Source organism: Priapulus caudatus, unplaced genomic scaffold (genome assembly GCF_000485595.1).
Source record: "Priapulus caudatus unplaced genomic scaffold, Priapulus_caudatus-5.0.1 Scaffold96, whole genome shotgun sequence".
Lineage (NCBI taxonomy): Eukaryota > Metazoa > Priapulida > Priapulimorpha > Priapulimorphida > Priapulidae > Priapulus > Priapulus caudatus.
The window spans coordinates 320253-336643 of NW_014577157.1; the positions used below are offsets into that span (position 1 = coordinate 320253).

Sequence of the window (16391 nt, forward strand, 5' to 3'; positions counted from 1 at the left end):
TGGTCGCCGAACTTCCGACCGACTCCACGCGTCTGCCCGGTGGCGCCCACGACCAATGTTATGGGAACCGGCGCACTGGCGCCGGGAGGTGGTGGTGGCGCGCGTGTGAACGCGTCGAACGCCGCTCCCCGAGCGATCGCCCTCAGGTCGCGTTGCCCTCCCAGCATCTGCGACTGCGGCGGCCAGATCGGGATTCTCCGGGGTTTATCCTCCGGGGTCAGGCAATATGTTGCCGGCGCTGCAGGCTAATGCCGATTGATAAGCAGCTTGCTAAGTAATAAAATATAGATTATTTACAATATTATTAATATATTATGTGCGGGTGTTTTGTAATAATAACTGTGGTGTGAGTGCACATTTCCCTGGATAGTATAGTATTAGTTAATAGAAACCATATGGGGATCTCTACGCGTGCAGAACCAGCTACCGCATTCATATTGAATTTAGTGAACTATATAAATGAATTTCGTAACCTATTTAATAGTCGTTGGTTTTTCACAATGTAATTGATATATTATTACGTGTGATTTTCTTAATTAAGTCTTTTTGCATAATGAATGCAACTAATTTATAACAACTAACAGTGAACACTATATAAATAATCACTTGAAAATAACCTGTGAATGTTATAGCTTTGAAACTAAAACTAAAACTAAAAATGATTAGCATGCTTTAGCTCCCTGAAAGAAAATTCCAACTTGAAAATCGTGTATTGAAATACTGTTTCGGTAAGCTTATATTCAATGTTGCATTTGACCAACAGCTGCAACAATTTTCGGGAAATATGATGAATGGCAAATACAAAACGCTGTTTGTAACATTCATCTCTCGAATTATATCTGAGGATTTTTTTAAAAGTGCAGCCTTAAAATAATCAATTTTTGTCAAATGTTATGCCTGTTGACACGATTTAAATGGAACGGGACTTTTAAATAATGAAGCACAATGGACATTTAATAAAGACACAATGTTGCAAAGGTCCTCAAATATTTTTGAATCTATTAAACATGTTGGAGGAAATCGCACGTAACTTGGTCGAATGTGTGAATGTAAGTTGTAACGAAATGTTGCCGCGCTGCATGCATGAGCTAATAATATTCTCTTTTATACTACCCCTATACTCGTTTCCTATCAGTCACAAAATAAAGCAAATGCCCCTCGGCATAATCATTTGCTTTTGCAGTTGCTCGACCAACCACAAACCTCACAACATCTTTCATACGGCAATCGTGCCTCATAATCGAAAGAGTGGGATGCTTTGTGCAGTTAAGCTTTGTGCTGCACCGAAGAAACTTTTTGTGAAAGATTTATCACTGAAATAACCGCTATCGCTAAAGCAAAGTGAACCAAACTAAACACCGTTGACATATGTGGCCCCTTGAATTGACAAACAGTTTATTTGAACTCAATAGGCTCACGTGTTTGCATGACACTGACGACCCCCCCCCACCCCCCATCAACAAAATACAAAATCCAGCGCCGCTGGTCAAAATAGGACAATGATGTGAGCTTAGGGGGTATTTCGCTGTGTAAATTCCCTGTAGCTAATAAAAGCTAATGAAATCTCACCAATTCTCGCTCACTGTGATGAGGGTAATGATTGCCTCATCACCACTGCAAGGATAGTCACGGCCAGGCCACAGCCATCTGCCCTAGGCATTAGCTCCGCTGCTAGATAGTCACTGGCCAGGCACAGCCTCTGCTAGCATAGCCGCTGCTAGGATAGTCACTGCCAGCACAGCCTCTGCTAGCATAGCCGCTGCTAGGATAGTCACTGCCAGCTCAGCCTCTGCTAGCATGCCGGCTGTACGGATAGTCACTGCCAGCACAGCCTCTGCCAGCATAAGCCGCCTGCTAGGATAGTCACGGCCAGCACAGCCTTGACTAGCATGCCGCTGCCGGTATGATAGCCTCACGGCCAGCTCAGCCTCTGCTAGCATAGCGCTGCTAGGATAGTCACGGCCAGCACAGCCTCTGCTAGCATAGCCGCTGCTAGGATAGTCACGGCCAGCACAGCCTCTGCTAGCATAGCCGCTGCTAGGATAGTCACGGCCAGCACAGCCTCTGCTAGGCCATAGCCTCGCTGCTAGGATAGTCACTGCCAGGCAACAGCTCGGCCAGCATAGCCGCTGCAAGAATAGTCACGGCCAGCTCAGCCTCTGGCTAGCATCAAGCCGCCTGCTAGCGGATAGTCACTGCCAGCTCAGCCTTGCAGCATAGCCGCTGCGGAGGATAGTCACGCCAGCTCAGCCGCTGCTAGCAATAGCCGCCTGCTAGGATAGTTCACTGCAGCCACAGCCTCTGCTAGCATAGCCGCGTGCTAGATAGTCAACGGCCAGCACAGCCTCTGCTAGCAGTAGCCCGCTTGCTAGGATTAGGTCACGGCCAGACTCAGCCTCTTGCTAGCATTAAACCGGCTGCTAAAGAGAGAGTCACGGCCAGCTCAGCCTCTGCTAGACCATTAGCCGCTGCTTAGCGATAGTCACTGCCAGCACAGCCTCTGCTAGCATAGCCGCTGTAGGATGTCACTGCAGTCAGCCTCTGCTAGCATGCGCTGTAGGAAGTCACGGCCCAAGCTCAGCCTCATTGCCTAGCATAGCCGCTGCTAGACGGGATGTCACTGCCGAGCACAGCCTCTGCCTAGCATAGCCACTCCAGGATAGTCACTGCAGCACAGGGGGGGGCCTCTGCTAGCATGGCCGACTGCTAGGATAGTTCATGCCAGCTCAGCGGGCCCTCTCTTTTATTTGCTAGCATAGCCGCTTGCTAGGACTAGATCACTGCCAGCACAGCTCTGCTAGACATAGCCGCTGCATAGGCATAGTCACTGACAGCAAAGCCTCTGCTAGCATAGCCAACTGCCAAAGGATGTCCTGCCGCATAGCCTTGCTAGCATAGCCGCTCTAGGATAGTCACGGCCAGCACAGCCTCTGCTAGGCATAAGCCGACTGCTAGGATAGTCACGGCCAGCCAGGCCTCTGCTAGCATAGCCACGTGCAAGAGATAGTCATGCAGCTCTAGCCTCTGCTAGCCATAAGCCGTTGCTAGGATAGTCACTGCGCACGAGCTCGCTAGCCATAGCCGCGTGCTAGGATAGTCACTGCCAGCAACCACTCGCATGCGCTGCTAGGATTAGTCATGCCAGCACAGCCTCTGCTAGCATAGCGCCTGCGTAGGATAGTCACTGCCAGCACAAGCTTGCTAGCATAGCGTGCTTAGGTAGTCACTGCCGAAGCACAGCCGTCTGCTAGCATAGCCGCTTGCTTAGGATAGTCACTGCCAGCACAGCCTCTGCTAGCATAGCCACTGCAAGGATAGTCACTGCCAGCATCAGCCTCTGCTAGGCATGCCGCTGCTAGGATAGTCCACTGCCAGCACAGCCTTGCGGCATAGCGTGGCTAGGATAGTCACTGCAGCACAGCCTCTGCTAGCATAGCGCTGCGTAGGATAGTCACTGCCAGCCAGCCTCTGCTAGCCGCATAGCCGGCTGCTAGGATATTTCACTGCCGCACCAGCCTCTGCTAGCATAGCCGCTGCTAGGATAGTCACGGCCGCAGCACAGCCGCTGCTACGCCATTCAGCCGCTGCAAGGTAGTCACCGCCAGCAACAGCCTTATGCGCTAGCATAGCCGCCTGCTATGGATAGTCACGGGCCAGCAACAGCCTCTGCCTAGCATAGCCCGCCCTGCCTAGGATGTCACTGCAGGCAAAGCCTCTGCTAGCACTAGGCCGTGCTAGAATAGTCACACTGCCAGCACAGCCTCTTGCTAGCATCAGCCACTGCGTAGATAGTCACGGCCAGCACAGCTCTGCTAGCATAAGCCGCTGCCTAGGATTAAGTCAACTGCCAGCACAGACCTCTCCAGCATTAGCGCCTGCTAGCGATAGCTTCACTGTCCAGCTTTTTCAGCCTCTGCTAGCATAGCGTGCTAGGATAGTCACGGCCAGCCACCAGCCTCTGCTAGCCCATAGCCGCTGCTAGGTAGTCCACGGCAGGCCGGCCTCTTGCTAGCATAGCCGCTGCCCAAGGATGTCACCGGCGCAGCACAGCCTCTGCTAAGCATAGCCCGACCCTGCAAGGATGTCCACGGCAGCACAGCTCTGCTAGCATAGCCGCTGGCCTAGGGATGTCAACGGGCCAGCCACAGCCTCTGCCTAGCATTAAGGCCTGCTGGCGAGGATAGTCACTGCATGCGTCAGCCTCCTGCTAGCATAGCCGCTGGCTGAGGATAGTCGACGGCCACACAGCCCTTGCTAGCCATAGCCGCTGCCAATATATCACCGGCCAGCACAGCCTCTGCTAGCATAGCCGCTGCTAGGATAGTCACGGCCAGCACAGCCTCTGCTAGCATAGCCGCTGCTAGGCAATAGTCAACGGCAGCCACAGCCTTGCTAGCATAGCCGCTGCCTAGATAGTACTGCCAGCACAGCCTCTGCTAGCCATAGCCCGCGCTAGATAGTCACGGCCAGCACAGCCTCTTGCTAGCATAGCCGCTGCTACGGATATCACGGCCAGCTCAGACCTCTGCTAGCATAGCTGTGCTAGGTAGTCACTGCCAGCTCACCTTATGTAGCATAGCCGTGCATAAGGAGTAGTCACGGCCAGCACAGCTCTGCTAGCATAGCCTCGCTGCTAGGATAGTCACTGCCAGCACAGCCTCTGCTAGCATAGCCGCTGCTAGGATAGCACGGCCAGCACACCTCTGCTAGCATAGCCGCTGCTAGATAGTCACGGCACAGCACAGCTCTGCTAGCATGAGCGCTGCTAGGATAGTCACTGCCAGCACACGCCTTGCCTAGCATGCCACTGCTAGGATTTAGTCACGCCAGCTCAGCCTCTGCTAGCATAGCCGCTGCATAGATAGTCACTGCCAGCCCCAGCCTCTGGACTAGCATTAGCGCTGCAAGGATAGTCACTGCCAGCATAGCCTCTGCCAGCATAGCCGCTGCTGAGGATAGCCACTGCGATTGTAGCCACTGCCAGCATAGCCACTGCGAGTGTAGCCACTGTGAGTGTAGCCACTGCCAGCATAGCCACTGCGAGTGTAGCCACTGCCAGCACAGCCACTGCCAGCATAGCCACTGCCAGCATAGCCACTGCCAGCATAGCCACTGCGAGTGTAGCCACTGTCAGCATAGCCACTGCCAGCATAGCCACCGCGAGTGTAGCCACTGCCAGCATAGCCACTGCCAGCATAGCCACCGCGAGTGTAGCCACTGCTAGCGTAGCCACTGCCAGCACAGCCACTGCGAGTGTAGCCACTATCTCAGTGTAGCCACTGCTAGTGTAGCCACTGCCATCACAGACACTGCTAACACAGCCTCTACCAGCATGACCATTGCTAGCAATGATTTACTGCGTCATCACTGTCGTTGGTTGTCTAATCCGACAATGGAAGTAGAGATTGTCATTGGCACTAGTGATTCGCAGCATCGTCTTTGCTAGTTCTGATTGCGACCGATTGCTTGCTTTCTCTTATAAGAACAAGACATGTTTATAGTTATGGCAGCATTAGCAAATAGGAGCATCTTACGGGAAAGATATGAAACGTTTTGGAATAACAGCTGAGATACAGTAAACACCCGCATAAAAGAACCCGTGATTTTCTGTTTCAGGTTGAAGTGGTTCTTATATATATGCTACATAGTGAGAAATCAGCCTGAAGAGGTTCTTAAAGAGGTTCTTAATTTTTGGGGGGATATTGTGTACATTATCTAGGTAAAATTGGCTTTAATTAGTGAATAATTGACACTAATTAATTAACCAACTGCATAATATTAGAAATTATAATTCACATCATCCTCCCCATCTTGGTTAGGTTTCTAATTCGCAGTTAACGCGACAACATTTCACTTTTAAAGTGTCTAATCCACATTTTTTAATCTTCAATTATCCTCTTTTAAAGTTACTAATTAAACATATTTTTAAGTAATTAGTTCACAAAATCTTCAGGCACTTGTACCATTTGGCATTAGTGATAACATGTATTTACAGTAAATTTACGCTACCATATACAGTTGACCATATTTGCAACAGCCGTTCACACTTTAGTGCCAAAGAAGTAGGCCATAGAAATCATATCAATATATATATTTATATATATCAATGAAGTAGGCACTCTGAAGCTAGTTACAGTCATCGACATTCTGAGTGTTAATGTCAAACTTCAGTTTGTGCTGCAATAATTCTGTCATAGATACTGATAGTCTTAAAATTTATAATTAGGCCTATAGTTAGCTATATTGCACGTTACACATTGATCCGATTGATAAACTTAATGAAAGCTTTCAGTTTACTTTTATGTGTACAGCTTTCACTTGTAGTTTATTATGCTCGTACAAACATGATATAATCTTATAGCGTGTAATAAATGTGTTTCATGCACGTCCCGTGATTGGAATGTTAACAGCTGTACAGACATCTAATGATTGAAAAGCTTCTAAGCTATTTCCACGTGGCAACATCTTATTTATGATCTATCCCCTGAGCAATGTTTAATATTCTGTTTTGCATAGCTGTATTTTTTCACTATCAAATAAAATAACACATTTTTCTCGGTTACACAGAATCGGCGAGATTCCTGTGAATATCTCCAGAGAATAGTTATCCATGATGCCTGTCTTTTCTTCTTGACGTGTTCACTCTTGGTTAAGAATGTATAGGTTTTTTTCTCTCGTTGTTGCAGTATTCAGCATTCCCTTGTGACTGTATTAATGAAGGGCGCATTATTGTCGTGTTTTCTGTCATAGACATATGTCTGAGAAAAGTCACGCTTGTCCTGCAGCTCTAACTAGAATGGTTATCGATTGATGTCGTTATCTGATTTTCTCTCTCTCTCTCTCTCTCTCTCGCTCTCTCTTTCTCGCGCGAGCGCCACTCTACTGTTGCTAAGGAATCCTCTAGCATCAACGTCGTGTCGCAGTGATTCAGGGTGAGGGTGTGAGTGCAGGTTAGGGGCAGTGTAGTTTGCAGACGGAGGCTCGGCATTCTTCTCTCCCTCTTACACATCTCTTACACGGCAGCCCTAGCCAACGGATGGCGAGAAGTATTTGTAGTGTGAAACAAAAATTGTGCTGTGCGCCACAGAGCGCCCTCCCAACCCTATACGTTTATACTTCTCTTATATGTATGTTTGTTTATATGTCTATATTAGGAATATACTCAATATAGTCAAATATGTGTGAAAAGTAATCGAGAGGTAAGAACTGGCAGATAGTGAAACCCCAGCTCTGTACCTGTCATTCTGCCTGTCCGTCCGTTCGTCCGTTCGTCCGTCCGTCCGTTCGTCCGTCTGTCTGTCTGTCTGTCTGTCTGTCTGTCTGGATGTATCACTGGTTCTCACTCGCTTTCTCATTCGCTATCTCACTCTCATTTTCCTGCTTCATCTTGCTGGCAATTGCATGCTGTGTTAATGCCTATAGTACTAAACACCCAGCTGATGATAGGGGATGGAATCAGAGAGGATCAGAGATCAGTTAATCGGTTTAATCGGTTTAATCCTGTGATGCAATTTGGAGAGATTCATCAAGACCCTGCGTCTTTTTTTCAGAAGGTTTTATGTGGGCGTATAGCTTCTTAGTAAACGTACAGAAATCTTTCAGCATAAACGCTCATTTATTAAACGAGTGCCATATATATTACAAGAAAAATATAGAAAAGCCCAACCCAACATGGGAAATTCTAACCTTATTGTCTCAAATGCAAACAAACTGTAGGCCCTTACTTGGTGTTTCTACGTAGTGTAATGTCGTACGGTACTATTAGGGTGCATTTACTCGTATTTTTAACGATTTTCTAAATTATTAATTAATTTATTAAATTTCGGAAATGTTTTAATTACAATATATCATTTTCATTTACCCACCAGAGAAAATCACAAAATGCTGCCGTCACCATCAACCTTCTCATCTATCGTCAAACGGGAATGTTCAAGATGTACACGCATACATTCAAGAGCTAAGCCTATAATAATAATTTATTAGCTCTTGATACAAATGTTGTGTAGAGCAGCAGCTGCTACCGCCCGCGACCAATATTTTCAGTGTGTAATTGATTTATCTATTAAGTAAAGCGAAATTTGCGATTCACTTGTGTCACAGACTGCATGTGCCTACATGGCGAGCAGCAAGGTGTAGCAAATTCTGAAAACAATTTAATTTGGTTCGCTTCATCCATTGGCAAACGCGACTAGCGACGCGCCAGAGTCAGAACCGAGCAGGATCGAGAGAGCTGTATTAGTAGTTATAGGGATCAGTACACCCATGAATGTAAACGCGCACATTATACTATAATATATTAGTTTACCCTTGGCAACTGGTCACGAGTTAGCGCCGATGGATTGATGGGTTGGTGGAATAATAAGAAAGGGAAATGAGAGTTTTTGTTGAAAGAGCAAGGGAAATTAGTGCTGGATCGGGTCGGCATGCTCATGGCGGCATATGCGCCCCGTGTTAATGTCAAGTCGACTGTGTTTCTGCAGTAAGAAACCGTAACTGGTTGGTCCTTACTCTAACCTGACCCATTAGTGGCGTTTTAGGAATAGCGGGATTCAGTGTGGGACTCCACTAATATAGAAATGAGATAATCCCTTTAAGAATATGTGAGATGACAGTTGCACAGTAAGGCTAATTCCATGACATCGATGATCTAAGTGTCTTCATTTACGTGGCGTACGTCCTATTCCCATTATGAATTATTGCAGGCGACTGAGAAGTGAGTCTAAAGTGCTATATATAGTCTTGAGTTAATTAGGTTCCCAGGATCGTCACGAAGCTACGAAACCCTTATTTAAATATTCAACATTCATGTTTTATTCAACATGCAGCTACCTGTTTGCAAACGTGTTCCAAATTTCAGTTAGTAGCTAGGGTTAATCGCCAGTCTTGTTACTTATTGTATCCCCCGCGACGAAGTCGGCGGGGATACTATGGTTTCATGTCTCCCCAGCCGCCGCCGCCGCCGCCGCTCGGTCCGCCACAGAGAATTTCCCTTCCGCTCTATAACTCGACCCCTAATTGACCTAGCGCTACCAAACTTGGTATACTTACACATCTTGGGGAGAAGGTGAGCAGCGTACCAAAACCAGGTCACTGCGACCTTTATTTGACCTTTACCTTGACCTTGATCATATTTACCTTACGCTCTCTAACTCGGCCCCTAATTGACCTAGCGCTACCAAACTTGGTATACTTACACATCTTGGGGAGAAGGTGCGCAGCGTACCAAAACCAGGTCACTGCGACCTTTATTTGACATTTACCTTGACCTTGATCATATTTCCCTTCCACTCTATAACTCGGCCCCTAATTGACCTAGCGCGACCAAACTTCGTATACTTACACATCTTGGGGAGAACACAGGGGATACATGTAGTTGGCGACAACTGCCCTTTCTAGTTAACAATACGGCACAGCTACACGGATTTTTGAGCACGTAAACATCTCAGAGGAACGTTTGCTGTCGATATTAAAAGGCTCTTTGCCGAACGCAGTGTAAAGTTGTGTGTATCATTGCATTTTCAGGCACACGCAGGCAAGTATCTGCCACGAAATTATGTGCACCGTCTGCACGATGTGATGGCAAACGTGATCAGCAAGAGACCACGCCAAAACGCGCAGGTTTGTCAGGGCGGTCGCTAGTGGGAAAGTGGGCAGGGTCAAACCAGTGTAGATACTATAGCATGGCAATAGCAAATAGCCCACGGGAAACTGTCCAAAGCCAACTGCGCAGTAAACAAATTGCGGTTTTGCCTCCACCCCCTCCCCCAAGCAAAAACCCTATCACCACTTGCCGTCATCTTGGGGGGTCAAACGTATTTAGTAGTGATAGGTATGAGTATTACCATGGGCAATGAAGTTCATTTTCAGTATAGCGTATATGGTCGGGTGGTTAAATGTTGTAATGTGCATCACACGCCATAGAACATTAACCTATTGATTCTATTCTGGTATTTCACGAAGCATAACGACTTAATTTGACATTGAATGTCATAGTAATATATTAGCTAAATATGTTAAACTTTAAACACATATAGAGTAACATTTTAAACGTACTACTGATACTGTATGTTTTCAACTGACTATAGAAATCATTTATTTATCTTTAATCCATGATTTCGAAAATTCACAGCCGAATCCTTATATGCTTGGCGAAGCATGACACCATCACAAAATAAATGCGTTTCTCAGATTCTAGACATCAAACTGTGGTATGACAACAGCGTGAATATTGCATTTCAGGTGCCATATCAGGCTTTTCTAATTAGTCTCTCACACATGCTGAAAGGAACCCTGACCCAACGTGGACATATCATCCGCAGGCTGGCATCAGACAACAGGGAGACCACTGCATCCGAGGAACTCATTAATGTAAGCCTATCACTATAACACCCTCTTCGGGGTTGACTCAGTCTGCCAGTCGATCTTGAAGGATGACGACCAACGTTACGCAATGTGCTAAAAGTTCACCTAACCTTAAATCTTTGGTGCTAAATCAATAAAAGGAGGCGAAATATTTAATTACAAGCGAGCAGTATGTAAATAAACTTTTGTTAACAGCTAGTATACTCCTATAATGCCGACATCCGTTCGAGAAGAATATTATCATGGATTCACCGTAGAAAAGACCAGAAGCTAGATTTTGCATGCGAGGGGATTTTGAGAGTCACTATCTTCAAAGATAAAGTCGTGTTTAGCACAGCTGCGCGCCTAATTTCACACCCTGAGTCTTGTGAGACTATATCAACGATAGCTGATTACGAAGATATTATCTCGACTGCTATGTTCAAACATAGACACCGGCCCTGTCACACCTTGACGATTTAGCCAGCGTATGCCGACGTATCAAAATTTCTCTAAAACGCTGGCATATACGCTGAACTATCGATGTTTTTTTCAATTTTGGGCGTATACATAGCGTATTCATAACGAGTTGGACGTATACTTAACGTATTAGTAACGTATATAGAACGTTTCGATAACTTATAGATAACTTATACCAACGAATGCTTAGCGTGTTGCCGGCGTTCACAACTTATGCCCAACGATAGTCTAACTTATGCATCGCCGACGATCACGTGTCGTAGCCTATAAAAAGGCTGCCGCTTGACGATTCAAATCATAACCGCACTAGACATCGCAGTATCAACATCACCGTCGCAGTATCGATCAACATGCCAATATCATTTTTATATACCAATTTCCCTAAACGCTGCCAATACGCCATTATACGGTAGCTGTAAGTTAGAAACACGTTCAGTAAGTTCTGTGGTCGTCCGGAACACGTCAAATACGTCTACATACGTCAATATGCGTTGGAGATAAGCCGGCCCGCGTATGCGGGACGTATGGGAATCGCGCATACGCTGGCATACGTCGGAAAATTTTGAGCATGCTGAAAATTTTTCGACGACCTCGCCGTACTACGACGTATACCAGCGTGCTTCAGCGTACTTCAGCGTGCTTCAGCGTGCTCTTAACTTATACAAAGCTTACCCATAACTTATTCAACGTACGCCAGCGTATTCACTAAATTTTTGATACGTCCGGCATACGCTGGCTAAATCGTCAAGGTGTGACAGGGTCATAATGGATACAGGAGCAGAAGCGTGCTGAGATCACACAAGGGGACTAAAGATTGTGCTCCGACTACTAATCAACCATTAACTACTCGTTAGGAGTTGGATATCGGCAGACATTGTTGATGATATGGCCAACATGAACTACATGACACCTTCATGCTGGGTTTCTACCTTGAACTGTAATAACTGAGCTTAACCTTGGCCTCAGATAGATAGATCGATCCTACAACAATGGTTCGATTTTTATCCAGGGAATTGTGTTGCACGGACCAGGCTGTAAAGTAGTTACGTGAAATCGCGCTTACTCTTAACTCACATGCTTCTATACACACACACACACACTGCTGTACACACAGCTACTGCCGACTACAAGTATACACGTACGCCAAGTACTACGCGTATCATAGACAACATCGCATATTTTGCTGGTGGGCGGCAGCAGATCAAGAATGATAGCTCGCATTCATTGTCAGATGAACGTAATTAGCTATAGATGCCGACAAGAGCTGATAATACATACTAGGTATACCTGTGAGGTAACACCTGCCGTGGATTGAAGTAACGAGACCGCTTGACGTGCACCTGTGGATATCACCTGCATAGCGAAGGAGTCGTGTGACGAAATCTGTGTCAGCGGAAAGTAATTTGGCGACTATGGTCGCCCTATATGTATTATCAGAGGCGAATGCTGACAGAATATTAGCTGTCATTATTTTCCCCTATATCTATATACCCTGCACCAGTTGTCGCGCCTGCATTTTCGACGAGATATACTTCGTTTGTATGGAATATCAGATAATTATCAAATTATCCCCCTATCAGGGCGTCAAGTTCCTATTTTTTCCTATTTTCTGGGCAATTGAATTCCTATTTTCTCCTATTTTTGAGGGCTTTTCATTTTTCTGAATCCAGAATTGTATGTATCCTCCTCAGAATGCAGAAATTTACATTTCAGGTGACCCAATTTTCAAAAATTTCCTTTGGGGAGGACCCCCAGACCCCCACCCCTTACTTTAAATTAACGTAATATACTCTTTACTATCACAGATTTTATTTCAGTATTTCTCAGTTGGATGTGGTATGTGTATCCAGAGGGGGGGTCCAGGGGGTCCGGACCCCCCCTTTTTTACCCCCAAAAAGGGAAAACACATAAAAGATAATTTTCTGCTTAAAAATTTGGAATTCCATCTTGCATTCTAGACATCAAAATTATACTGCTCAGATGCTCTCAGAATGCACCAATTTTTTAAAATTTTCTTGGGGGCAAGCGCGCCCCCCTAAGTGGCAACGTGCCTTAGACACGTCGCATAAGCTGCCTTCGGCACCTTTTTATAAAAGTGCCCTTTATTTCTTACTGGACCCCCCTTTTTCAAAAAGCCGGATCCGCCCATGTATACATGTACGTCATACTATTTTGGAGTAGTCTACATGTATGGGTGCTTGTGCATGTATAAACTGCTTATCAATTTTAACATGCATTTCTCATTAAAACCTCAAAATATTGTTCGTATGTGATGTAACTCCAAATATGTATATTAATAAAACCATTTGTGGTGGATCGGGATGGCTGTAGGAGTGTTGGGAGGCCATCTAACGCAACAAATATTCCTATTTAACATATATTTTCTCACAAAAATTCCTATTTTCCTCCTATTTTTTCACATCTGAAATTCCTATTTTCCTATTTTTTGAGCGTCACTTGTCACGTGACGCCCTGCCCTATCTAACGCTACCCCTATCACACGCTCCCCCTATCTCACGTTCTCCTTCTCACGCACCACATTTCTTACGTTATCTTCTCTTTCCCCTCTCTTCCTCCCTCCCTCTCGCAATTTTTTTTGTTCGTTTCCTCTCTGTGTCTCGATCCTCCTCATGCACCTTCTCCCGCTCCCTCATTGCCTCACCTTTCTCCTCCGTTCGCACTCTTAATTTCTCTCGCTCCCTACTTCTCTATGTATATTCCCATCTTTATCTCCCCTATCCCTCTTTGCCTTCCTGTGTCTCTATGTCCTGTCAGTAATTATTAGGCAGATCGTTATATGCTGGCAAATATCATGCGGATATAGCAATGTATGCTCTTTGCTTTTTCCGGTGGCCCGTCTATCGTACACGCGCTCTGTACGTGTTGGCATTGGTCGTACTGTGGCTTCGTAAAGCGCGGATCGGCGATGCCAACTGTGTCTTGTGTGGCACAGCCATTTGCCGGCTGCAATTTGCAGAGCTAAACGACAGGGTCACCAATTGGAACGAACAGACGTGAAGCTTAATGAAATGTGCTTTTTAGTATATATGCGAAATGCTTTCAATGTTTTTTTACGAGAAGCAATTGAACAGCGGCTGTCACGTCTGCTCTGATTGTCGGTGCATTATTTGCCCAGATCTCGCTTGAATTTCCCGTATAATTGCTCATATTTAATTGCGTGCGGGCTGGACTTGACAGCAGACTATATAGTAGTAGTACTGGCTGTATCATCTCGAATGCCGTTCTCTATGCGGAAGAGATGCGAATTGCTATTGTGCATTGCTATTGAATTTATAATGCGATTGTTCAATTAGCCATGCTATTTGACGACGTGCAAAATACACGCATACACGCACGCACGCGCGCACGCGCGCACACGCGCACACGCAGTGATAGCTCTGTTCGCCCGTGTTAGCAGACCATTTTCGGATGACTTCCCCGAAATGATTATCAGTAATTTGTGCTATTAAATGTTAAATAGGAAAACTAGAAAATGCATGAGCACGTTCTTTCTCGACTACATTTTGCAATATTCATAAGTGGCCATTAAAGAGCTAGGATGTCTAATTGATATATATATATATATATATATATATATATATATATATACAGGGCATGGTATTAAGATTTTTTGCACCGGCCCAGAGGGGCCGCAGCAGTTTTTTACCAGCCCTCACCATAATTTACCAGCCCTCACAAATTTTTGTTTTCAAAAATAAACATATAAGACTGTTTCACTGACTTGCTTGTCCGAAAAAATTTGTAGTTCTAGTGTGCGGCATCGCATAGTAGCTGTTGAACAGACTAGTACTATGCTATAATGCAGATCGTGAATGATGTCCGAAGTGTTTTGTCATGTTTCACGCTTTCATTCTCGATTTCAAATATGTAAAATGTTGATAAATTATGGCGGGATATCCTTTAGGTAAAACAGTAATGTAGGCTATTTGCTCATTAATGCTATAAATAAAAATATAGGTACTCGCTAACACGGCTGAAACCACCGGCCCGGAAGGCCGGCGTTTTGCTAATGTTACTTGACCCTCCAAATAATTGCGCGTTTGTGTGTGTCTGCGTGTGTGTGTGTGTGTGTGTGTGTGTGCGTGCGTGCGTGCGTGCGTGCGTGCGTGCGTGCGTGCGTGCGTGCGTGCGTGCGTGTGTGTGTATGTGTGTAGCGCGTGTATTGTTCGCAGCACAAATCTCTCGTAACTGCATCAAGAGCTAATAAATACCTTATTATTCCTTATATATTATTCCTTATACCTTATTCCTTATTCGTTATTGTTCCTTATACCTTAAAGTATTTATTAGCTCTTGATTGCATGTATAATAGACCGCACGCACGCACTAGATTCGCGTCCGATGAAGATGGATTCCCGCGCGCGCTGTGTCAGATCGGCTGCTTCGCCATCATCTGATGATGCTAATGAAGCAGCGAACTCAATGCTGATTGCATCAACCTCATGAAGCTGCTGCTGCTGCTGCTTCACTCGCGCAGACGACTTTCGCGTGAGATTGACAATTTTGCGGGGTCGTATCGGCTAGGCTTCAAGCGTGCGTTCCGCGCGTTGTCTTTTCATAATTGTCTACATACATGATTTAGAACATGTAGGCATTTAGATAGATGGTGATGAATGGATGCTGACGAGCCTCTCAAGAGATCAAAGATTGTGTAATTCCTTATTAACGTTGAGATCATGCAGTAGTGGTACGTAATTAAAGATCTATAAAATTAAGTAATTAATCAAGCGGTGGGAAGTCAGGTGTGATTAAGTTTATGGTGAGCTCAATTTGTTAGTTAAGCGATCATATTTTTTAGATCCAAAACCCCTCGTGTGTGAGTGAAGCTAAAATGTGTGAATATAAAATGTGTGAAATGTGTAATGAGTGAAGCTACTAATATACTATACTTAAATATGTATAACTGATACATACGCGTTGCCTCGTGGCCCATTTATGGTCCAAGTTCAATACCCGTGTAAATGTGTAATTTGTCGGATCGTGCACAAGCGCTATTTTTGTAACTTGCACGGTGCGGTTGCTGCGTGGATCTCGTTACATGCTGTATGTCTGGTGTACGGTTAAAGCTGGAGCGCTCAAATTGCAACGTTCCATTTCTGATGACAGACTGACGTAGGGTCTAAACATCAATTTCGTGACGTTCCGTGCGGCGTGTCTCTCATGTAGGTTGCTAAATATCCGACGTACGGTCTGAATTCAACAATAATGACACAAATGAATAAAGAAGTGATATAAATGACACAACCGATGAATAACCGAGACATGAAAAGTTTTGCGATAGATTTGAATCTCTCTCTCTATCTATATATATATATATATGTATATATATATCCATCCATCCATCCATCATCTATCTATCTATCTATCTATCCATCCATTCATCTATTCATCTGTATATCTATATCTATATTTATATATATGTGTGTGTGTGTGTGTGTGTGTGTGTGTGTGTGTGTGTGGGGGTGTGTGTGTGTGTGTGTGTGTGTGTGTGTGTGTGTGTGTGTGTGTGTGTGTGTGTGTGTGTGTGTGTGTGTGTGTCGTGTGTGTCG

General features: G+C 45.2%; 1 protein-coding gene across 1 annotated transcript in view; it reads left to right on the forward strand.

The window, feature by feature from the left end:
• LOC106805013 overlaps positions 1-16391 on the forward strand; it is a 71455-nt gene that overhangs the window by 26309 nt on the left and 28755 nt on the right. Inside the window, exons 2-3 of the mRNA XM_014806478.1 lie at positions 9523-9618; positions 10240-10368. Of these exons, the coding sequence (XP_014661964.1) occupies positions 9523-9618; positions 10240-10368 (225 nt within the window). The remainder of the gene's footprint in view (positions 1-9522; positions 9619-10239; positions 10369-16391) is intronic.